Genomic DNA, 24,612 nt, shown 5'->3' with positions numbered 1-24,612 from the left:
TATCGTCAAAGGTCTCTGATGTGCTCTCTAGAATTCAGTTGTTGTATAAGGGTGATTAAAACTGGTTCACACCATAAAAGCACATTAAGAGGCCTAGTGTCATGCACATTTGCTGGGACTTTCCTTTGCTGGCATCAGTACTGATCAGCAACTCACCTTCATTTCACTCGCCTGCCCCACAAAACAAGATAGACAAAATTCACAGTAATCTGCACAAGATTGCTCTGCTCTGCAACAGCAAAAGGACAACAGTCAATCAATGTGTTTTAAGTAAATAGCAAAAGAAAGATGACTTTGAAAAATAAAAATGTTTCATGCAACTAAGATGAATGTTATGAAAATGTTGTGGGATGCCTGGTCAGTATCTCAATTCAGTAATCTTAGACACAGCCAGTTTGTGACGTGCGCCTGACCTCCACAGCAATTCAACCTCTTCACGCTTGGCTTCTGCTATTTCAAGAGGAGGCAGGGCTTGTGACACTGCAGCTGAGGTAGAGAAGGAGCTGGCCTGTGGAATGGCAGGTGAACTGTAGTAACCCGATTCGTTAAACATACCAATATCAGTTCCGTCCAACTAGATGTTTCCACCATACCCATCTGAGGCATAGCCCATTTCCTGTCACAGCTCCATCCAGCCCTAGATGCAGCTGAAGAAGCTGAGTGCATGTAGATCTTTGTACAAAGTGTTATAGTGTGGCACACATTCTTTAGGGGGTACCTCTGGCATCCGATGAGGATCTGCTTGCAAGTAGCTGAACCAATTTACTTGAGAGAGAGTGAGAGAGCACTGCTCCCTGAGAAAAAGTGTCTGAGAGACCCAGCCAGGGGATAGCTAATGAAATGCAGAGGGAAGCTGAAATACTTGCAGGGAGCCAAAGGGAGAGAGCCAGTAGCAAGATGCAGCTGAGAGGCAGCAATAACAGTGACTGAAGGAACCAGAAAGAAACTGACACCGCCCCAGAGAAGAGGTGATTGCCTGGGGAAGGAATTTGGATTGCTCTCATGGATGTTCTGACTGAGCCCTGACTTTGTAAGCTGAGGAAAGAGCTAAGCGAGTGAGTTGCTGCCAGTCACATGGTTCTCCTAATAGCTGCTCCTTCCGTGGAAAGCATCATCTCTTCCATGTCACCCTGCATTTGTAAATGCAGCATGTCTGGAGATGAAGTGTACAGAGGGGATTGTAACCTGTATGGCTGGCATGGCTCAAAGCCACACAAACTCTTAGTTAAACAATTATTAAGCGGGGATGTGAGAACTGCGTAAGAGTGTCTGATTGGTGCAGACTCCAGGGCAAGAGAGGTGTTATTTAGGGGATGGGAGGGGCTGTAATTAAGGTAATGAGGTAGAACTGAGTAAAGGAAAATTTAAGCTGAATATCAGAGACTGTCTCCTAACAGTAAGTTTTATTGGACAGTGGAATGGTTGACAACAAACCTGCTTTCTGGGTATTGAATACTGAGTATTGCTGCTCTCAGAACCTCAAAACGTCGGACTGTCCATTTCATGTTTGAGTATATCCGTGTGTGTTAGATTAGTGACTGTTTTATAAGGCTCACTAGTATCCTGGCAGCTTCAGCTACTGGGAATAGCACCAAGTCTTTTGAGGAAAAAATGCTTGACACAGTGGAGAAAAAATAGGTATAGGGAGATTTGCAGACCAAGCCCTCTGTTCTCAGATTACATCCTATGCTGGGACAGGAGTAAAACTAAATTACCTCTTTATGGCTCTTGCCTAAGTTTCAAGGTCGGTGGCTGGGAGAGAAATTCTGTGCCTGATTGTTCTCTTTCCTCTTGCAGGCCTGTGCAAGGATTTTGCTTTCCGTTCTTGACTCCAAGTGGCAGACGTTCGTATGCAAGTGAAATAGATCAGGTGAGTGTACAGCGCTTTAAAAGAGCTGTCTCTGACGAGGTAGGATTTTTAACACAAAGATAGAAACCTTGTGACAAAATTCTCCTCTCTGATCTGCACTACAGAGCCTGTGTTGGACCTCTCTAGCATATTACACATTCTTTCCTAGTGTGTAGCGTCCATTAACGAAGAAGAGCACGTGGTGAAATTGAACACCCTGACCAGTGTTTTTTCTACTACATTAGGAACTCACTTACCAGTTGGAAAGCTCCTCTCTAAGGAAGTTTATACAGTTGCATTTTGATACCTTGTATACAGTAGTCCTGCCCCCTATGAGTGGATGTTAGGGGCAGAATTCTTTGCTGGAGGAAATTGGTGTAGCCCCACAATATGTTTCCTGGCACTTTGAGGAAGAACTGGGGTTTACAGCTGTGGTGCATCAGGGGACACCTTGTCCAGTGGTCTGGGACTCAGAAGATCTGGGTTCAGTTCTCTGCTCTGCTACATGCTTCCTAGGTGACCTTGGGCAAGTCACTTAGTCTCTCACATCCCTATATGTGAAATTCATTCCTTGATTTGAAGGCCAGACAGCACCATTAGATCAGTTAGTCTGACCTCCCGTATAACCCAGACCCAGTTACCCCAATACTGAGCCCACTGACTTTTGGGAATAATAGCACTTGTGCTGAGGATACAGCACTTCAAGGACTGTGCGTCACTCACACGCACTGGTCATGGGACCTGCCATAGATCGTGTCTTAGGTTACAGTTCCACCTTCCTACCGTGCTAGGTGCCCCGGTGTGTGGATTTCAGGGACAGGGAATGTTGTCGTCTGAAGCACTTTGGGATGAAAGCACCATGCAAATGCCAAGTAGCATTTTTCCATGTGCACAATGCGCCTCCCAAACTCTCACCATGAGCTAGTGTTTAAAACGTGTTTTCTGACAGAAGATCTCCATGGCTATAGTACCAGGCATAATTATTTGTATTGCTGTAAATTACAGTTAATTAAGGGTCAGATTCTGCCCTGTGCCCTGGTGGGGGGAAGCCATGGAGTCCTCAGGAGCACAGGTAGATCAGCCTGCCCAAATGCCTCCTGGGAATCATTGGGGTGTGCTGGCCAAGCAGTACCTCCCCTTTCTTCCCCCCCCCCCCCCACTTTAGTGAAGGTACCGTGTGCTCCCCCCCTTGGTACACAAATAACACTGTTAGCTGATCAAGGGCATGGCTCCATCCCTCCTCATCTCCTTCCTGACAGCTAGTGCTTGCCTGCTGGGGCACCAGAAGGGCCATCCTCCCCAATACACTTGTGGCCAGGCTTATACCCTCCTGCCTTTGCACATGGCACAGGCCTGACATCATAATAATCCCTGACCGCATTAATCACAGGTGCTGCTCCAACCCCGAGCGACTAACAGAACCTTGGGGAGAGTTCGGTCGGACTAGCTAATGTCATTGTCGTTCAGCCCCAGTGTGACCTGGGGGAAGCCAAGTGTCTAGTTTTGAACAGAGGCCATGGTAAATGGTTCTTCACTAACGGTACTGATAGCAGCACCCTCTCTATGTGTAATGCCTGGTGCAAATTGGGCCAGCACGTCAAACCTGGACACAGTGGCCTGGGCCTGTATCTAATCAAAATGGTAGAGTCAATTCCTCTGCTCCTAAAGGAAGTCAGAGCACTTCACACACCGCTTATAAGGATTTGAACATCCTGCACCACTGACATCCAGCCATTCAATGTTCTTAGGAGGAGAAGTGAGTATTAACTTCCCCTTTTTGACCTTCATAGTGAAAAATAGCTAGGCAAAAAATAATATTTTACATTAACCAACTGGTTTACCATCCAAATATTAAACCAGTCAGATTCTGCTTATCTTATGAGATCTGATGAGATTGTAACCAGAGGGTTTGTGTGTTATAGGGTGGCCACAGGAAACAAGCAGTGAGTAGGATTAAACTGCAACCTTTCTTTAATCACATTGACATATTTCTCCCCCGTAAGTTCTCGTTTGCATATTGCATTTATTCATTCCTGCTCGGTTCAGCAAACCCTGAATACAGCAGGGCAGTTCTAGGTTTGGAGAACATCTGAGCTTTGTTGGTAGCTCTTTATGGTATTTTCAGGCATTATTTCTAGGTGTATATGAACTGCTGTAGGGGTTGCCTGGTCTCTGTTCTGCTTGAGCCCATCACCATTGGATGCTGAGCCATTCTCCCGGTCTGGGATGATGTTAATCCCTGCCTCTCACAGATATTTGTGAAGAGCTAATGTTTGTTGCCTTTTGGATGTGCCAGATTCCACCATCTGGTCTGCAGCTGAGAGGACATCCCTGGGAGAGGATGCCTCTAACCTCATATATGAGTTTTATTCCTGCTCTGCAATTCACTTGTTTCAAACACTCTCTTTCAATATGTTTTATTTTGTCTTGTTTTATAGATTGGCAGCAAAGCTGTGCTCATTACTGGCTGTGACTCAGGATTTGGGTTCTCTTTAGCCAAACATCTGCACTCCAAAGGCTTCATTGTCTTTGCTGGCTGCCTGTTTAAGGTAGGGAAATAAGAGAGCTTGGTCCTTCATCTAACACACATGCACTGTAACACACTGCACAATTTCCTATCACTGGGTGTCACGCCAAGAAATGACACAAGCATTTGTTTCACTTCCATGAGAATCGGAAATGGGCCTAGACCAGAACCCCAGATCTACCCACCCCGAGATTTGGGGGAATTGCACATCTGAATTCAGATCCAAATATCATGGCTCCGACCCAATTTAAAAATGGGCCAGAACGTAAAATCTGGACAAACTGACTTGGGACCATCTCAAATCAGAATGTTGGAGTCAATTCCGGGCTGAGTCTTTGGACCTAATCTTCCGATAAAGTCTATTTATTTAAAGTGTATTTTGACTAATTTATTAGTGCACCCACCCCCCAACCCTCTGGTGACTAGATGGCACATGGTGCAAATTCACTGTTTTCCAGAGTCAGAAGTACAGATAATCCCCAGTGTAAATCAGGAGTGACTCCAGTGAAGGCAGTAGCACTGATGCGAGTGAAGTCAGTTCCTAGGTATCCTAGCCAAATTCTGTCCTGATTTCCCTGTTTATTACAATGAGGGTTTCAATGGGGTGTAAGACAGGCCAGAATTCAGGCCACTGTGTCAGCGTGAGGCCAGCCAGTTTCCTGTGGGAACACACTTTGTTCTCAGTAGGGTACAAAAGGGTGGTTACCTATTTTAAAGCCTGTGTCAGGTGTAATCATAGAATCATAGAATATCAGGGTTGGAAGGGACCTCAGGAGGTCATCTTGTCCAACCCCCTGCTCAAAGCAGGACCAATTCCCAGCTAAATCATCCCAGCCAGGGCTTTGTCAGGCCTGACCTTAAAAACCTCTAAGGAAGGAGATTCCACCACCTCCCTAGGTAATCCATTCCAGTGTTTCACCACTCTCTGAGTGAAAAAGTTTTTCCTGATATCCAACCTAAACCTCCCCCACTGCAACTTGAGACAATTACTCCTTGTTCTGTCATCGGGTACCACTGAGAACCGTCTAGATCCATCCTCTTTGGAACTCCCTTTCAGGTAATTGAAAGCAGCTATCAAATCCCCCCTCATTCGTCTCTTCTGCAGACTAAACAATCCCAGTTCCCTCAGCCTCTCCTCATAAGTCATGTGCTCCAGCCCCGTAATCATTTTTGTTGCCCTCCGCTGGACTCTTTCCAGTTTTTCCACATCCTTCTTGTAGTGTGGGGCCCAAAACTGGACACAGTACTCCAGATGAGGCCTCACCAATGTCAAATAGAGGGGAGTGATCACATCCCTTGGTCTGCTGGCAATACCCCTACTTTTACAGCCCAAAATGCCATTAGCCTTCTTGACAACAAGGGCACACTTCGACTCATATCCAGCTTCTTGTCCACTGTAACCCCTTTTCTGCGGAACTGCTGCCTAGCCATTTGGTCCCTAGTCTGTAACAGTGTATGGGATTCTTCCGTCCTAAGTGCAGGACTCTGCACTTGTCCTTGTTGAACCTCATCAGGTTCCTTTTGGCCCAGTCCTCTAATTTGTCTACGTCCCTCTGTATCCTATCCCTACCCTCCAGTGTATCTACCACTCCTCCCAGTTTAGTGTCATCCGCAAACTTGCTGAGGGTGCAGTCCACACCGTCCTCTAGATCATTAATGAAGATATTGAACAAAACCGGCCCCAGGACCGACCCTTGGGGCACTCCACTTGAAACCAGCTGCCAGCTAGACATGGAGCCATTGATCACTACCCGTTGAGCCCAACGATCTAGCCAGCTTTCTATCCACCTTATAGTCCATTCATCCAGCCCACACTTCTTTAACTTGCTGGCAAGAATACTGTGGGAGACCGTATCAAAAGCTTTGCTAAAGTCAGCCATGCCCATATCCTAATTATTTGCTTCAAAGAGACACTGCCAGGTACATTAAAAATGTTTTTAATATAATTCCCACATTTTTGCCTTTCCATTCATTTTTTTAAATTGTATAATTTTTTTTTCTTCTGCATTGTTTCAAATTGTGGTAGTGCAGCGCTGGCAAAGGGATTTATTCAACTCTGGCTCCCTCTACTGGCTCTGCAGCAAAAGGACAGGGAGTACTGTAGGGCCACGGAAACCGTTCGTTTTAAAACGACCTGAGGGCAGAACAGTGGCCACTCTTTTTCTGAGTATTTCTACTGAGCTTTTGCAATAAAAGATTAACATTATGGTCTGTCAGTGTAGTCCGTGGCAGAGCTAAAGATTAAAACAACAAGGAGTCTGGTGGCACCTTAAAGACTAACCAATTTATTTGGGCATATGCTTTTATGGGTAAAAAACGTCTTCAGTGGAGGATTTTTACCCACAAAAGCTTTTACCTCAGAGTGTCATTTAGCAGGATTTTCTTCTCTGGGAGTTTATTTCCCAGCTTTTCCAAGATTTGCCATGGGAGGGGTATTTTTTGTTTCACTTGTCCTCTCTTACTTCCTCTGGCCCTGTCTTCTGATTCTGAGGAATTTGCACGCCTACATTTTGTGACTTCCTCCTGGCATCTCTAGATGTACCATTGGACCTTTCTGGCTACACACTGACCTCAGCACCACCTTGTGTTTGAGCAAGCAACCAACGTCTGCACTGAGCTGTCTTTTCAATCACAATCAAAACAAGCAACCCCAAAAGCCACACACTGGTCTGAAAGTGCTGCATTTTCATACGCCTCTCTGCTGAACGCTTCTGTGTGAATCGAGCACATGATGCCTTCTTGTAAGGACAAATGCTAATCACTACTAACAGCCCGTGCTGGAACAAGAGAGCCAATCCAAGGAAAGATGGAGAAGAGAATAGACAAAACTTCGGAGATTTGAGTTAACGAACTCCAGAGAAATCCTACCAGGAACCAGAGCAGATGAGGCCTGAGAAAGGAGGAGCCTTCAGGAGAATCCTTGGAAGAAGCGGAAGTGCAGGGACTTAGGGATCAGTGGCCATCATTCTGCCATCACAGTGAGATGTTGAGATTGGACAGATGGGAGGATCAGCCTTCTGATTGGGTAGGCTCTGAGCTAAGGGAAAGGCTGAGGGTATGTTCATACTATGAAGACTATCAGCATTGCTATGTCAGCATAGCCCCATAGTGTAGACACAGCCTACACCGATGGAAGGAGTTTCTCGCAGTGAGGAGAGGACACATGAGGCTTTTTCAAGCCAGACTTTCACCATCGTCACCAAGGGATCTGTGCAATGGCCAGGGCTGTCCAGTAGCTAGTGCTCTCTTGCCAGTCAAGGGCCCAGTCCTGAGAAGTGATGAGCCTATGAAACTCACGGCCACATCTCAGCATCAGGTCCAAACCGTGCTGCTGATGCCATGTGGAGAGGGAGGAGCAGCCGCGTGTGCTGGGGGCCAGGAGGCAAGAACAGAGAGAGCTTAAAATATGGTGTAAAATATGACCGAATGAGAGTCCAGGTGGATACGTGAACACAGCTCACATTTCCACGCAGCTGGGGGGAACCGCTCGGAGCAGACATATCAATGAGAGTGAGCTGGCCGGGAAAGAGGCGTATAATAAAAGAATGAAGTGAGAGTAAATGCAGCCAAGGGGATGTGTCCATGGGTGATCTCTGGCGCAGTGTCATCATTTGGAGTGTCCTGCTGCCGGGTGGCCTGGATCAGCTGGAGAGAAGGGCAGTAAAGATAGTGAAGGGGTTAGGGTGTAAATCCTGACAGGGCCTAGTGAGGGGATTGGGCATGTTCAGCTGAGAAGAAAGGTGCCAAGGAGGGGAGATAGGAATAGAGAGGGGGGAGTGATCAGGAGCCGGCCATGGGGAGGATGACAGCAAGGCAGTGGAAGAGGCTCTGTTCTGTGAAAACTGCCAGTAGAGAGGAGGACAGCCAGGTTCTTTGGCCTCAAGGCACCATCCTGAGCACTAGCAAGGCCACAAGCACCTCTGATCTGCACGTTCACCTCTTCACAAGTGAGAGCTGCTTGTGAAAACCCAGGACAGCCAGTAGCTTGTAGGAAAGAAGAGTGCAGAGACGCCCACTCATTATGAGGGGCTGGACTAGATGCCCCAGTGCCCTCCAGCCCTGATTCTGTGATTAAGGACTGGAGTTTGTGCTCAGTATACAGCTACTCTCACTGCTGGGTGATTTTCTGCACACAATATGTTATCGTATCCCAGCCAAACGTGAGTCCTAAAGATCAAGTCTCAAATCCAACTGAGTTACTTGCCCAAAGAAGTGGGGACCCAGCCCCCCTTCAGTCGCAGTGTGGGGCATTACCCAAGCCCCATAAGCCTGAGTCATATGGAAGTAACATCTCATACTCTCTCCTTCCCTCAGAAAGGATCAGATCTTCAAAGCAGATTCAGTGGGAGACTCAGCAGCCAGGGCTAACTGGTCAGGGGAGGGTCTCCCGAAGGGATATTCTTCCAGGGGGAGCAGCCCCCACTCCACCCCAGATCTGTAGGGGCAAGCCAGCCGTCTGGTATCCACCCACTGAACTCTCATGGTTTTCTTTTAGCGGCTGCCCTGTATTTGGCCCTTTTCTTCTTGCACAGACTTCACCCAAGTCCCGAAGAGACATAAACTGATTTCTTTCCTCTGCCTAGGACCAAGGAGCAGCAGGTTCTCAAGAGCTGGACAATATGAAGAGTGAGCGAATGAGAACTATCCAGCTCAATGTCTGCAACAGCCAAGAGATTGAGCAAGCGGTGGAGCATATAGGCGCCAGTTTGAAGGACCCCCAGAAAGGTGGGAGATCGTTCATTGGGTTTTGTGCACAGACTTACATGGAAGGAGCTCTCTTGGCTTGCGCCTCATGTGATTTTCAGGGCAGGCTTCAGAAGCTGTGTGTGTGAAGGGAAGAAAGCTTCAGGCAGCAGCAGTGCCGAGCAGGCTGTCCTATCCAGACACGCCAGGTCACTGTGAGGCTGTCTGTCACTCGGGGCCTGGCTGCACTGGCAATTTACAGCGCTGCAACTTTCTGGCTCGGGTGTGAAAAAAAACCCTCCTGAGCGCAGCAAATTTTAGCACTGTAAATCCCCAGTGTAGACAGTGCCCCAGTGCTGGAAGTGTAGAGCCGCGCTTCCTGCGCTGGTAGTTACGCCCCTTGTGGAGGTGGATTTTTTTAGAGCGCTGGGAGAGCTCTCTCCCAGCCCTGCACCATGACCACACAAGGTATGTTAAAGCGCTGCCGGTGTAGACTAAAAGTAGCCTCACCTATCCAAAGGTGTGACTTGCCAGGAGCATGCTGAGTGCCCCACATGGCTCAGGCTCAGTGGGAATCTTGCTGCCCACCTCCAGCTCTGCTCTGATGCTTCAGCACGAGCTGCTGCAGCAGGCAGCCAGAGCCTTTATAATCCTCTTTCATGCTGCAGCAGGGCCCTGCAGTGACTGCCAGGCACAGCAGGGCATCTTCTGGAGCATCCCAGTGGGGCAGGAGCCACCTGAAGCAATGTAGACAGCAGCATATGGTTTGAAATGTGTTAAGAATCAGCTGGGTGCCAGCTGCTCTCTCAGTTACTCACCCCCCTCTCCCAGTTAAACCGTGACTTTCACTGGCTCTCTGCACTCTCCTAGTACAGAGCTTTGGCCCTGGGCTACACCAGCACAGTCCAGCACATGGAGCCTACTGAGGAAAGTCCTGCAGGAGGGGAGAGCAAAGCACTTGAAACCTCTCACTTTTCCTTTAGGGGCAGGGAACAGTTGGCCAGCACAGCCCCAAAAGTGAGTTATCCAGAATGGCCAGGGGATGTGTGTGTTGTGTGTATCTCACAGCCTCCTCTGGAGGTCTGCCATGGAGCCCCAGCATAGGGGAGAACATCTCCCATTTGGTGAAACCCCCAGTGGGAGGATGCTGGTGCAAATTGCCTGTGGGGGTAAACCACCTATCCCTTTCTTAATGATTCCCAACGTTCTGTTTGGTTTTTTGACTGCCACTGCACATTAAGTGGATGTTTTCAGAGAACTATCCACAATGACTCCAAAATCTCTTTCTTGAGCTGCAAAAGCTAATTTAGACCCCATCATTTTGTATGTGTACTGGGGATTATGAGGGAGAAAAGATGGGGGAGGTAATATCTTTTATTGGACCAACTTCCGTTGGGGGGGAGAGATAAGCTTTTAAACTTTCACAGAGCTCCTCCTCAGGTCTGGGAAATGTACTCGGGAGTCACAGGTATGCACAAGGTGGAACAGATTGTTTAGCATAAGGAGTTAACACATATTTCAAGGGACACCTCTCCAGTCATGGGAGGAAAGGAAGTGGGAGGGCGGCAGCTGTGTGTGAGTGTGGAGGGGTGTTAGTGGGTTACAGATTGTTGTAATAAACCATAAATCCAGTCTCTCTATTCAAATCATGATTTTTAGTGCCTAAAAAAGTTATGGGGCTGCCTGGGCTCCCTTGTCTGTGTGTCTTGGGAAGCATGCATAAGGTCCCCATGGTGGGCTTGTGTGGGATGAGGTTGTAGGATTTCTTTGGGAGTTGTTTGGGGAAGGATTTGATGATATCCTGACATTTCTGGGTGAATTCTGGTGTGAGGTCTTCTCTGAGTTCAGTAGAGCAGGCGCTGTCAGATGAGTTGTCGTTTGGCCTCATTAGCATAGTCATCATGATTGAGGACTACAATGGCGGCCCCTTTGCCTCCTGGTTTGGTCACTTGCCGGTGGTTGGATTTCAGGGGCTTTATAGCTACCCTCCCAGCGGTGGAGAGATTGTGTGGATATGGTGTTTGTTAGGGTTTCTCAGTCAATGTTTTCCCTGAAGCAGTCAATGTAACAATCAAGAATGTGGGGTGTCCAGTCAGATGACTCTCTTTTCTTATGACTGTCGGTGGGGGCATGGTAAGTGTGGGTGATGTCGTCACTGTTGTGAAAGAATTCTTTGAGGCAGAGTTGCCGGAAGAATGTCTAGTCCTCTGCATGTTAGTATGATATCAGGGTCTGTAGTGGGTCAGAAATTCAGCCCCTTGAAGAGGGCAGATAATTCAGCTCTGGCATGGGGTAGCATTGATAAATTGATGATGTTGGGATGTCAAGTGGTGTCCATGTAGAGGATCATATCCTGGAACAGGCCACCCAAAGACCCCAAGAGAACCTGCTTCAGTACAGAAATAAAACCCCCTCTGACTGCACACCCCTAGGCGTCCCCTACCACCTCTCACTGGAACCCATATGGGGTACCATCAAACAACTACAACCCATACACAATAGGGACCCCATCCTGAAACGTCCTTTCAGGCCTTTCAAAAAATCCCCACAAATGCTCCAAGCTCATCATCAGAAGCAAGCTCCTCACTGACCAGGACCCACCAACTCAAAGAGGCACTAGACCCTGCCAGAACAGCAGATGCAAGACCTGCAGACATATCTCCACTGCTTCAATGATCAACACCCCCCATGACACATCTTTCAAGATCCATGTGTCCTACACATGCCTGTCACAACATGTGGCATACCTCCTCCAGTGCATTGAATGCCCCAATAACAGCTATGTGGTGAAACCGGACAATCATTGTGCTCTTGAACATAGGTGCTGGAACAGGGGGTGCTGCCACACACCCTGGCTTGAAGTGGTTTCCGTCATAGACAGAGTTTACAGTTTGATTCAATGGCTCTCAGCACCTCCACTATACAGATTGTTCCAACACCCCTGCTCTTGAATGAACTTGCACAGGAAAATAATAGACAAAAACACCCCATCATCTGTGAGTGAGCATCTTCACAAAGTCATTACTCTGTCTGACCTGTCAGTCCTCATCATCAAAGGAAACCTGCACAACACCTTCAAAAGACGAGCCTGGGAACTTAAATTCATAACTTTGCTAGACACTAAAAACCATGGACTGAATAGAGATGCTGGATGTATGGCTTATTACAACAATCTGTAATCCACTAACCGCCCCCTCTCCACCTTTTTCCTCCTTTTCCCCCTATGACTGGAAGCATTTAAGTTTCATGCAAGCGCATAAGTCCTGACCATGGGGAGCAGCTCGGCCGCTGAGCCGTGGTAGGATTCTTGAACTAGGCGTTCTCCAGTGGCCCCGATCCAATATGCATCCTCAGGCTGTCTAAGAGCACATACAGAACTGGTCTCCACACAAAAAGCAGCCAAGGAGGGGGTGGGTCCCTTGTACTCCGTAGTGCTGTGATTAGAGCACTCACCTGGGATGTGTGAGGCTGAAGTTCAGATCCTCACTCTGTCTGGTTCAGAGCCGAGCTCCCACTTCCCAGCTGAGTGCACGAACCACTGGGCTGCCAGGTGGGGGGCAGCAGTAGTGCCACCTTGCTGGTCTGGAGCGAGAATGGGCTGACGGACCTCACTCCAGAGAGGGGCTGTGGCTGACTCCCAAGCAGGGAAGGGTGCCTTACTACATTTGAGGGGAGGGACATAGGCCACACCCCTTTCCCAGACAATTTCCTGCTCTTCACTCACAATCGCTTTCCTAGGCAGCCTGTGCGTTGCACAGGGAGCCTGAGCGCCTGCCTCAGGCCTGTGGGCTCCATGGGGGAGCAGGGCACCTAAACTCAGCCATTGCAACGCTGAGCCCAACTGCCCCATGTGGAAGTAGCCCCGCGCCTGTGAATTTGCCCTGGAGGGAAAGCTGTAGCCATCATTTCACAGCACACGAGGCTCTCCTGGCTGAACTAGACCCTTTACCGGGCAGAGCTGTTACCTAATCATGCTGCTTTGCCTGTATTTGTATTGAGAAACTCATTAAACTACAGACACAGATTCCTTTTGGACATCACATCCTCTCTGTTCCTCAGAAGAACCAGCAGCCAGTTACACAGGCCCTCTGCCATTCTGCGTCTCCTGCTTGGGCAATAGGGATGAGGGTAGGGTGAGCCAGCCCATGTCATGTCTGGATACTGTTCCCCCATTTGCTATTAAGGAAGGTGCCAACTAAACTCCCTGGGCTTCTCTCTCCTGTAGTTACTAAAGTCCCTGGAAGGGGCGTTAGCAGTTGTTGGAGTGGGCCTGGGTCCGGCAGCGGCAGCAGGGTGCCGGTTCACACCAGCAGGGCCCGGCTCTGGCAGCAGCAGCAGGGTGCCGGTTCACACCAGTGGGGCCGGGCTCCGGCAGCGGCAGCAGGGTGCCGGTTCACACCAGCAGGGCCCGGCTCTGGCAGCAGCAGCAGGGTGCCGGTTCACACCAGTGGGCTGGGCTCCGGCAGCGGCAGCAGGGTGCCGGTTCACACCAGCAGGGCCCAGCTCCGGCAGCGGCAGCAGGGTGCTGGTTCACACCAGCGGGGCCCGGCTCTGGCAGCAGCAGCAGGGTGCCGGTTCACACCAGTGGGGCCGGGCTCCGGCAGCGGCAGCAGGGTGCCGGTTCACACCAGCAGGGCCCGGCTCTGGCAGCAGCAGCAGGGTGCTGGTTCACACCAGCGGGGCCGGGCTCCAGCAGCAGCGGCAGAACGCCGGTTCACACCAGTGGGGCTGGGCTCTGGCAGCGGCAGCAGGGTGCCGGTTCACACCAGCGGGGCCCGGCTCTGGCAGCAGCAGCAGGGTGCTGGTTCACACCAGTGGGGCCGGGCTCTAGCAGCGGCAGCAGGATGCCGGTTCACACCAGCGGGGCCCGGCTCCGGCAGCAGCAGCAGGGTGCCGGTTCACACCAGCGGGGCCCGGTTCCAGCAGCAGCAGCAGGGTGCCGGTTCACACCAGCAGGGCCCAGCTCTGGCAGTGGCAGCAGGATGCCAGTTCACACCAGCGGGGCCCGGTTCCAGCAGCAGCAGCAGGGTGCCGGTTCACGCCAGCAGGGCCCGGCTCCAGCAGCAGCAGCAGGGTGCCGGTTCACACCAGCAGGGCCCAGCTCCAGCAGCGGCAGCAGAGCCTTGGTTTACGCCAGCAGGGCCTGGATCTAGCGGCAGCAGTGCACTGGTTCACGCCAGCTGGGTCCGTCTCCGGCGGCAGCAGTGCACTGGTTCACGCCAGCTGGGTCCGTCTCCGGCGGCAGCAGCGTGCCAGTTCACACCAGCTGGGTCTGTCTCCGGCAGCAGCAGCGCACCGGTTCACGCCAGCTGGACCTGGCTCCAGCATCAGCAGTGTGCCAGCTGGGTGCTGGCCCGGAGTTCTGATGAGCCAAATCTTTCTTCATCCTGAATGGAAAACCTGCTTGTGTCATCAGCAGGACTGGTGCCATGCGCGATTTGTGCACCAGGAGGTGCCATGCCAGAGCTCAGCTTCTCACCCAGTGAACTAAGGGAGAGGCTGGCATGGAACCAGCTGTGATAATCTTCCTCTATTGTAAGCCCCACTCTGAGGCTGGGGAAGTTTCCTTATGTTCTGTCCCAATTCACTTCATCAGGCAGGCCTCCTGGAAGCTGAGGAGGCTTCATCTGCAGGGTTCTAATGACGGCACTTGGTGCTGCTGTGTCTCTGTTCTCCCAGTGCCTCACAAACCTCCCTCCATCCTAGGGGGCGAGCATCATTAGCCCCATTTTACAGGTAGGGAGATTTTGGCTTACAGAGGTTAAATGACCTGTCTCAGGCCACATAGCGAATCTGGGGAGGAGAACCCACATCTTCCACACCTGGGCCTCGACACTTTGGTGTACAGAGCCTTTCACTTGCAGGCTGCCCATTGGAATCTAGCCCATCTGGGCTATGTGTATAGCTGAAGGCTGCTACCACCTCACGTTTGTTTGGTGGGTCTCAGTCCTGATTCAAACAGAGAGGTGACCACATTGCAAAGTAATCCTGTTAGCATTGGTAGCCTCCTTGGCAGTGCCAGGGCCGGCTCCAGGCACCAGCATTCCAACCTGGTGCTTGGGGCAGCAATTTGCAAGGGGCGGCAGTCCCTGTTGTTTTGCCCGCAAGCAGCGCGCCGAATTGCTGTCCCGGGCGGCAGGGGCAGTCCCTGTGCCCTTAGGGCGGCAGGCGCGTTTCCGCGGAGGCGGCAATTCGGCAGCAGCTTCTATGTTTAGCTGTCCGGGGCAGCTTCCGCTAAACATAGAAGCTGCTGCTGAATTGCCGCTGCCGCAGAAACGCGCCTGCTGCTCTAAGGGCACACTGACTACCCCTGCCGTTCGCGGCAGCAATTCGGTGCTCTGCGTGGGGCGACGAAAACCGTAGAGCCGGCCCTGGGCAGTGTCAGTGGAGACAGAGAGAGAGAACTCATTCCCAAAGTTGGTCGTCCTGGAAGATCAATGCTGAAGCACCCAGAACAGTGTGGGGAAGCGAGTACCAGTGATGCCTGCTGCATTTCTAGAATCCACAGCAGCCAGTAGGGCTCCACTCACATTCTTTAAGTTAAGCACTAGCTTAAGTGCTTTGCTAGATTAGAGTGAGAGTCCTCCGCTCCTAACAGGAGCGAACCCTCAGTTTCTGGAGCTGTCCATCCTGAGACTGCCAGCAGTTTTGTTTTGCACTGTTCATTTGTTAAATCAGACCATTGTGTCTTTGTGGTGTTCACTTTACAGGGAGGGTGTGTGGAGGGGGAAGACGGCCACGCTGTAGTGGGAGAAGGAGGAATTTCTGAGTACTAATCTCAGCTCTGACACGTACGGCAAGTCATCTGCTGAGGCTGTCTCATTTGCCCAGTGCAGACACTGAGGCTCCTTCTGCTCAAGGCACTGTGAAGATTAACTCCTTAGTATAGCCTTGTGCACCCAGAACCCCCACTGAGGCCATTAAAGTCCACAACAGTTCTGGATGCTCAAGGCCGGCAGGGCTGGCACCAGTGTCAGGGAAAAGATTTGAAGTTGGGTGCTAATTATGTTTTGTTTATTAATTAATACATTGCAGCTTGTAAGGTAACATGCATAATTAGCCCTGTTCAGAGGCAACAGAGGCCTGGGGAGGAGGATCACTAATTGATTCCCATATTAATGTGCTGAGCTGGGGCACGAGTGGATGCAGTACCGCTCTCTTGTAAACCCAGAAGGGCAATTGTGAGGCCCATTTCTGGACAACTGGAGATTAGAGACAAGTGGAAGTCACGCCTGGTCTTCTAAAAACCAATCAGCTAAGCAAATAATTCATAGAAATGGAGATCCCCTCTGGGAAGTTTCCTGCAAATCCGCTAGGACTGTTAACGCTTTCTCAGACGGTACAGGCTCCAGCAAGGAGGCCGGAATAGACTTGTGTTCAGCCTGAGTGAGAGAGATGTCTACTCACCGGAAATGCCTCCCTGTGAGGAGAGGACAGCACTTGAGCTTCAGCTCTCTGAAAGCCCCAGGTGCCCATAGGCGTCTGATGGAATGTTAGGAACACTTCGATAACCAGCAATTTCCTTCCCCTAAGGAATGTCCTTAATTCAGCCCTGGAAGCAGAGGACTGCCATGGGGATGAGTAAGGCTCGAATCGAGGTAATACAGAGGAAGCCAGAGACTAATTGTTCCATAATTCATATAAAATAAACATATTACTCCAATTAAGTATGTGTCTAAATCTTCCAGCCCAAAATTCTCAGTTGCAGATGAGGAGTTTGCCCTCTTTGGCTTAGTTCTCAGAACATGGGCTCTGTCAAATACACCCAATCAGCAGGTAGCATTTGGCTTTTACTAGACAACAAAGCGAAGCCATCTCATGGGACTCTGCAACAGCCTTTTATGACAGTCAGCTTCTTGTACCAAATTGTTTCAAATTATGTCACATTCCTCCTCTAATTCATTAATCACTGAAGCCTGATGAGAACAGCAGTGGTCACTTTTCTTTTCCCTAGAACAAAAGGAAGAGGCACACATCACACCCTCCCCTCCCCCAGCATTGCAAACCTTCTGGCTTTTATGTCAGCAGTGGAGTTTTTAGCTCAAATTAGCGGCTTGACAATTACTTTGAGGCAGTTAATCCATTTGTAAAAGCTAGTCTGGACACTTCCTACATGTTTGTTCCGACTACAAAAGTTTGTCGTTTACCTTAGGGCTTGGGGGAGTGTTCATACTAGCCTTTACAAATTGGTTAATGACCTTGCAGTGCAAAGCTCTGCTTCAGACCTGCCCTTTATGGAGAGGCTGTCTGGCTTTTGCTTTCAGATGTAGTTTCTTTTTAGTCCAATTCACAAAGAATGTTTCTCAGGTTATGAAATAAAGTGGCACAGATCCGCACTGTTCCCTGTAATGTGGTTCCTTGGGTTTTATTTCACCATGCAGATAACAGAGATCTGAGGAAGGGACAATCTGAATCTGCATCCAGATCTCAAACTTTGATCTTCCCCCTTTCAGTCCTTTTCAGGATCTCTGCACCTCCTGAGTGGAAGCACCAAAGTACTGTTAGGCTCCTACAGTATTGCAGGCCTGGTCCTGACACAGGAAATATGGGAAGATATGTGTTGTATGAGAACTAATGCTGTTGTGATGATCACATGACATTTCAGCCCAATCTAGCTATGATAAATTTGGATTCGCAGAGACAGTTTCAGTTTTGCATTTTCTTTTTCCAGTGTCTCTTTCCTTGTATGCCTGCACTGTGGCACGTAACTAGCTCTGGACAACACTCCATTGTCTCTACTAGATCTCACCAGTTCTTGTTATTTGCATTTGGAGACGGGAATTTTTTTTCTCCTGTATTTTAATGTGATAAAGGAGAAGGAAAGTTTAAATGTGACTGAGATTCTGTACTTATTTCATTTAGAATATCATAACCATGGTTTGTAGTGCTCTCTGAGTTAGGCATTGCTGAACAGATAGGTGAGCACAGATTTGGGTTCTTTACAGTCTGGAATGCATCTTTATGGGTTATGATGGGAAGGCAGTGAGGCCTAGTGGATAGTCTGGAACTCAGGGTTATAACCTGGGTTATATTCTTGGACCTGCCACTGGTTGCTAGGCGATGTTGGGCAAATCACATCTCGTCTCTGTGCCTCAGTTTCCCCATCTATGAAATGGGGAAAATGATGCTGACTTCCTTTGTATGGTGCTGTGAAAGCCACGGATGAAAAATGCTATCAGACGTTGGTATTATTGTAATTAAAAGCTGCACAATGTGATTCAATAATCCATTAGAAAGCCCTTTCCCAGGATTCTGCCATTATTCACAAAGTGGTGATTTTTTGTGCTTGATTTAATCTGCAGGGCTTTGGGGGCTGGTTAATAATGCCGGGATCTCCACATTCGGAGAAGTAGAGTTCACCAGCATGGAGACCTACAAGGAGGTAGCTGAAGTGAATCTGTGGGGGACGATCCGAACTACCAAGGCTTTCCTCCCTCTGATCCGGAGGGCCAAAGGTGAGTGATTTCCCGCATGTTAGCATCCCCTGAGCTCTTCTGCTTCTCGGGTGTGTTAGCAGATGAAGAGCTGATTCCCATTGCCCTGCACCTGGTGTGGCCAGGGTGAGGGGTGTGTGAAATGCTACCAGCTGAGAAGGGCCGTGTTCACACCTGGACACAGTGAGTGTGAAAGAACGCCACTCAATAAAGGGAAACAGAGAAGCCACCCAAACAGTCTGCTAGTGACTTTCCCCCGCAGTGCAGGGTTCTATATTCCTGTCCATCACACCACATCTGAGTGCAGGATTTAGTCCATCATGGGATGGGTTTCATAACTCCTTTTAACTGCTTTGGAGTTGCTGGACATGATAGATATGCGGCCAAAAGTACCTCAAGTATCAGAGGGTAGCCGTGTTAGTCTGGGTCTGTAAAAGCAGCAAAGAATCCTGTGGCACCTTATAGACTAACAGACGTTTTGGAGCATGAGCTTTCGTGGGTGAATACCCACTTCCTCAGATGCATGCATCCCAACCTCACATGCATCTGAGGAAGTGGGTATTCACCCATGAAAGCTCATGCTCCAAAACGTCTGTTAGTCTATAAGGTGCCACAGGATTCTTTGCTGCTTTTACAAAAGTACCTCCTGAGTTGCCCTTCTGTAAATAAACTGGCTCTGCTCTTGCTGGCCTTGAGAAGCTACAGTGGCATCAGGGAGATTGTTTCCTGCTGCGTCTCAGGTGGCTCTGGGTTTGTTATTGTAGGGTGGCTCGACATAATGAGTGCAGAGCTGCTGGCACGGGGATTGTTAGTGTCAGGTGACTCTTCATAGTGAGTGTGGAGCTGCCAGCAATGGGGTTTCTAGACTAAAGAGCACAAACCTGGGATTCACATGGATTTTGCAAAGAGACGTAAGGGCAAGAAAGTCCTCTATTGAGCCAACTAAGCTATTACATTATAACTCTTCTTCACCTCAAAGCACACTACGGGTATGACAGCTGTGTCTGGGGTGTTTCATTAACAGCAGTGAGAGACAGGAAGTGCAGGAAATTACAACATCCAATTAAATTGCACTAGCCGAGGTTTCCAAATGGTCTCTAGGCACAACCCCAGGCAGGGGGCATCTGAGTGATGCCATCGAGGAAAAAGAGGCCGCCGTGGCCACACCCCACTGGAATGGTCCCAGCCTCCTAGCCAAGCAGAGATGTGCTCATAGCATTTGTTGCTGCCAAACCAGCAAGGACCCTTAGGCTGCTCTGCTCGCTGCCTGTAGGCAGGTAACCCCTTCGCTCAGGAGGCAGACACCAATCCCACCTTGTCCTCGGGTTGACTCCTCCTGGCAGCCTGTGTCACCCCGGACCTTTTATCCTCACTATTGTACAAGCTCAGGCTGGTGTCAGGGGCTTTGAGGACAGCCATTCATGTGGTCTGAGAGTTACTTAACGGCCTGCTGCTGAGCACCCTTAGTTCCCACCACACAGGATTGGCCCAGCTGCTCATCCCAACCTCTGCTCAGTGCCTCGCTGTCACACTGCGTGAAGTGCTGGTTCTGCCGTGACTAAGGCCAGAGTCTAAGGGCACGTCCTGCAGCTGTCTCCTCCTCTGCAGTCTTTGCACTTGTCAGACATGCCGTGTGAGGCTGACTTTGGTCACAGAGTTCTGCTCCCGGTTCGTCCTAGTGGTTCTCGGCCCTGGGCAGGCGCAGGAATGCTGGGTATGTGGGTGGCTGCTCTCCCCTGTGCTTCTCTGGGAGCAGCTATGCCTAGAGCGTCGCTGTGCAGGAATAGCACACGCCCACGAATGCCTTGCAGCCGGCAGGTTTGTTTGCTTTCCCCCACCAGTCAGTGACCAGCGTGACGCGGAAGGGTAGCAGAGGCAGCAGGAGGAGCTGAATTTGGAGAATGTAACTTTGTGTCAGTTCTAACTTGCTATTTAAATCTGCCTCCCGGAGAACAATGTAAACTCCCTGGCGGGCGGGCAGGTGGCTGGTGAGAGCACTGCCCGTGGGCATGTGCCCGTCACGCACTGCAACAACCCACAGCTGGAGCCACCAGCAGGATTAAATCTTCCTTCAGGCTGAACTTGTAATAAGGGGTGAGCAGCCCACGGGGCCTCTCGGTGCAGCCTGGCAACAGTTTTCCTAGATGTCCAGGGGAAGACTTGGCTCCTACCTGCTCCTGTTCACATTTTCATATGCTATGAAGGGGCCAAAGTGCTCTCGATTGCCACTCCACTGAAGTTGGTGGGTTGCCTCTGGTTTCTAAGGTTGTTGCTGGGAGCAGGCTGTTGTCCTGTGTTCGTATTGCTAACTCAGTACGCCCGGGCTGATGCTCAGAAAGACCCTAGAATCCTGCCTAGCTCTGGCAATTAGCAGACATCACTCTGCCCTGCCAGTCCATGTGGCTGAAGCACCATTTCTGGAAGGGTTGTGACTGATGGCCTGGCTGTCATGGAAACAGAGGAATGGTCTCTCACAGTATTTCAGGCAGAGTGGCAGATTGCAGAACACTCTCCTCCCTTCCAGAGGGTTGGCAGCTGTTTTCTACTCAGACAGATCTAGCTCTTTACTGGTGAACCTCCAACCTCTCTGTATGCTGCAGCCCATATGCAGCTGTCTTGTAATGACTGGAGCACTTTGCTGTACACTCGCACCACTGCCGTGCCTTTGGCAACAAAAATGAATTTGCATACAAATAGTGCTAAGCATCCTTCAAAAACATTGTGTAGCTGGACCGTGCATCTCTGTGCAACCACATACCTGAACGGCTGATAACACAGCTGTACTGCTGCACCCCTCCAGGGAAAATCCAGACAGACCCTCTGGTTCAGCAAAACTGAACGAAAAATGAGGCAGAAATTCGCCTTATCCCAGCACAGGGATAATCTCTGACCATTCTCCTCCCTTGAGGGTGAGATTAGCTGCTGGGCAAAAGGGCACATGCTGGGGACTTCAAACTGGGAGGAGCCCAAGGAACCATGAGAAAACTTGTCTCAGCCCTGTATTTCTCAGGAAATCTGCACTGAATGCCTTTGCTTCCATCAGCCATCCTGGGTCCCTCTGCGCTGGCATTTCAGCTCCACTGGCTGAGTAGCCTTTGGTCCTTGGTTTGCCGATTTACCACAATTAGCAATTGTCATGCACTGTTATCCCATTTGCACACACAGTCACGGTAATTACACACAGTGCTCCACGCCTAACTTGAAAAATTGCCCAAGGCCCAGGTGATTTCAGGAGCATCTGACTTCAGAGCCTGTTCTGTCTAATGTGTTGAGTATGTAGTGCTCATTCCTTCTGCTGACGTCCCTGTGATTTACCTGGCACCTTCCTAGGTCGTGTGGTGAACATCAGCAGCATGATGGGTCGGATGGGCAGCCCTGCTCGATCGTCGTACTGCATCACTAAGTTTGGGGTGGAAGCCTTCTCCGATTGCCTGCGGTACGAGATGCACCCCCAAGGAGTGAAGATCTGTGTGGTGGAACCTGGGAACTTCATAGGGGCCACCAACCTGTACACCCCGGAGCGAATTAAAGCCATAGCAGAGAAAATGTGGAAGGAGCTTCCGGAGACGGTGCGCAAAGACTACGGCAGGAAGTACTTGGATGAGCAAATCACCAAGATGGAGAGTTACTGCAGCGGTGGTTCACCAGACACCTCGCCAGTCATCAATAGCATCACCCATGCACTGACGTCGTCCTCCCCCTACACCCGCTACCACCCCATGGATTACTACTGGTGGCTGCGCGTGCAGATCATGACGCACTTGCCTGCTGCTATTGCGGATCGGATCTACATTTACTGAGGCGTCTCGTCACTAGGCTGCCAAGGTGGGAGGTTAATTTCAAAGGGCATGTTGTACAAATTTCCCATTAGTCACTTTTGTATTTTTTTAGCTGATTTCAAGGTACCAAAATTTAGATCTAAAAGGTTAATTTAAACATTTGAATGTAATTTAAAAGGCAGTAATTGTTGCATTGGACCTTCTGTAGGCAGGAATGTGTTATGTATATTGTAGGGACCCAGCTCTGTACTATTTATTTCAAATATTCCTTTTTCTTTTCCAAAATCAGATGCCAAGTTACACTCCTCATTGAATTTACAATTGCTCTGAAGGGATTTTCAGTCTAGTTGCAGCTGACCAAGTTACACCAGCTTTGACAGCTCCTATAAGAGGCAGCCTTCACACCATAGGCCGCAGGCCCTCCTGCTGCAATGGCATATTGCTGCAGACTGTTGGCTAAGGGTTGTTACGGGGACTGGCCATAATAGCACAACTTACTGCTGGTTTCTTTAATCAGGGATGCCATCCTATAGCACTGAAATGAGCAGCTGATCCTGTTCTTTAATCATTACATTTATGAAGATGGAAACTGGGTCAAAGGGAGCTGTTCAGTCTCTCTCTCCCGTACACTTCCTTTCCAAGGAGTTCGATAGATCATGTGCCCAGCCCTGAAGCCCTTGCTCCCAGCTGTTCTTTCCTCACATGACTATTCCATTGAAGCCAATGAGCGTGAGAAGCATTGCATAGGCGAGTAAGGCTGCAGGATCAGCCCATGTTAGTATTTCTCCTTTCTTCAGCAGTAGCTGAACACTGTGACTTCAAAGTAAAAAGCTTTGAAGTATGTTTAATTGCACTAGTGTTGATATAATGTAGTGCAGCAGCAGCACTGACCCATTTCCATATGAGAACCAGTTCCTGTATTTTGCCAGGATCATTCAGAACCAACAGTTAAATTCACCGTGACGATGAACGTCATTTTTTCACTTGGGACCTCAGAGTTGCATCACCTTCTTAGCACGGATTGAACAGTGCCTTGCACAATGGGGCTATGATCTGATTGGGGCTTTTAGGCCTAATGCAATACAAACAGTACATAACAGGAGTAATAATTTACACTGAAGTAGTCGTGGAGCTGAAACATTTGTCTAGCTAATGTAGTTTGGATATGATCTTTAGTAGAAAATCAATTAAAAAAAGGAATAAACTTTAAGGGCAGTCTAATATCCATGATGGTTATGATGTTTACATGACTCAGAAATAAGGCTACAATTTTGTCATAGAGGTCACAGTGGTCACAGAAATTGTGTATTTGAATAAAGTCCATGAAATCTTGGAAATGGCTGTAAAAACACAGTTGACTAGGCCTCCAAACTGAGTGCAACCTAATCCACGGTGTGACGCTCGGGTTTGGTCCACTGATCCCTCTGTCTCCATCTACAAAAGTGCAGAAGGGCCAAACCTGAGTGGCACTGAGACCCCGTGTGCTGGGTCACAATGCCTGCAGTAGGGAGCCAAGCCTTGCCTCGCAGGACAGGAACCACTGCTGTGGAGCGAGTGTGGGATGGGCTCGATCTCCCACGCCTCCTTTTCTGTGACTTATAGATTTTTTCTCCACACTCCTGTCATGAAATGTACTAAAAAAAATTGCCAAAATCGCAGCCTTACTTAGAAACATTTTGTACTGTAAAAAAACCCACAAAAACACATCCATAAAAATCAACACCAGCAACAAAAAAGCCTTTCACAGAGGAGTGCTGAGTGTTACATTTTTGAAGCGTGGGAGGTGAGCAAAAATGTAACTGCGAGTTAATTTTGTTAGACAAAATGGAGACAGAGGATTTGTTGCGCTGTTGTAAGTACTGTAGCAAGTGGAAAAAGGAAGTGATTAAAATATCCTTGGGCTTGATTAACATTAAAACTAATGGTGATAGAGTCCACAGGCTCCAGCTTTTTGTTTTTTGTTATTTAAGGTGAGAGGTTTACATCTGGACTTGGCCTGACATTAACACCTGAGTTCTGCAGGTTTGGTACAAGAGGAGGACATGTGCACACACACACTTTACACAGCTGTTGAATTGTAATAGGTTTCTGTGGTCTTATAAATTCCAAGTTGGGCTCTTTAAGACTCTGACTGTAAGTAATTAATTCAGTCTACTCTATCTCATGACAAATACCGGACTCACACATACTACTTAGACCCAGACATCTAGGGCTTCTTCTGTGTAAAACGCCCATTGACTTCGCTGAGAGCTGTACACGTTAAAAAGCTGTAGAACTGAGCCCTGTTGAGCCTAACCGGGGACACCAAAACTGTTGCATCAATTTAATGGAATAAGTGTG

At 49.2% G+C, this 24,612-nt stretch overlaps 1 protein-coding gene across 1 annotated transcript in view; it reads left to right on the top strand.

The window, feature by feature from the left end:
- The window catches only part of BDH1 (3-hydroxybutyrate dehydrogenase 1), a 36,749-nt gene extending 12,545 nt beyond the window's left edge, over positions 1-24,204 (top strand). Inside the window, exons 3-7 of the mRNA XM_030574840.1 lie at positions 1,798-1,870; positions 4,288-4,398; positions 8,960-9,101; positions 18,362-18,514; positions 21,824-24,204. Coding sequence (XP_030430700.1) covers positions 1,798-1,870; positions 4,288-4,398; positions 8,960-9,101; positions 18,362-18,514; positions 21,824-22,293 — 949 coding nt within the window. The 3' untranslated portion in view covers positions 22,294-24,204. The remainder of the gene's footprint in view (positions 1-1,797; positions 1,871-4,287; positions 4,399-8,959; positions 9,102-18,361; positions 18,515-21,823) is intronic.
- Positions 24,205-24,612: the final 408 nt, after the last annotated feature.

Source organism: Gopherus evgoodei, chromosome 9 (assembly GCF_007399415.2).
Source record: "Gopherus evgoodei ecotype Sinaloan lineage chromosome 9, rGopEvg1_v1.p, whole genome shotgun sequence".
Classification (NCBI taxonomy): domain Eukaryota; kingdom Metazoa; phylum Chordata; order Testudines; family Testudinidae; genus Gopherus; species Gopherus evgoodei.
The sequence above is the reverse complement of the archived record's forward strand: the minus strand, read 5'-3'. Positions and strand labels throughout refer to the sequence as shown.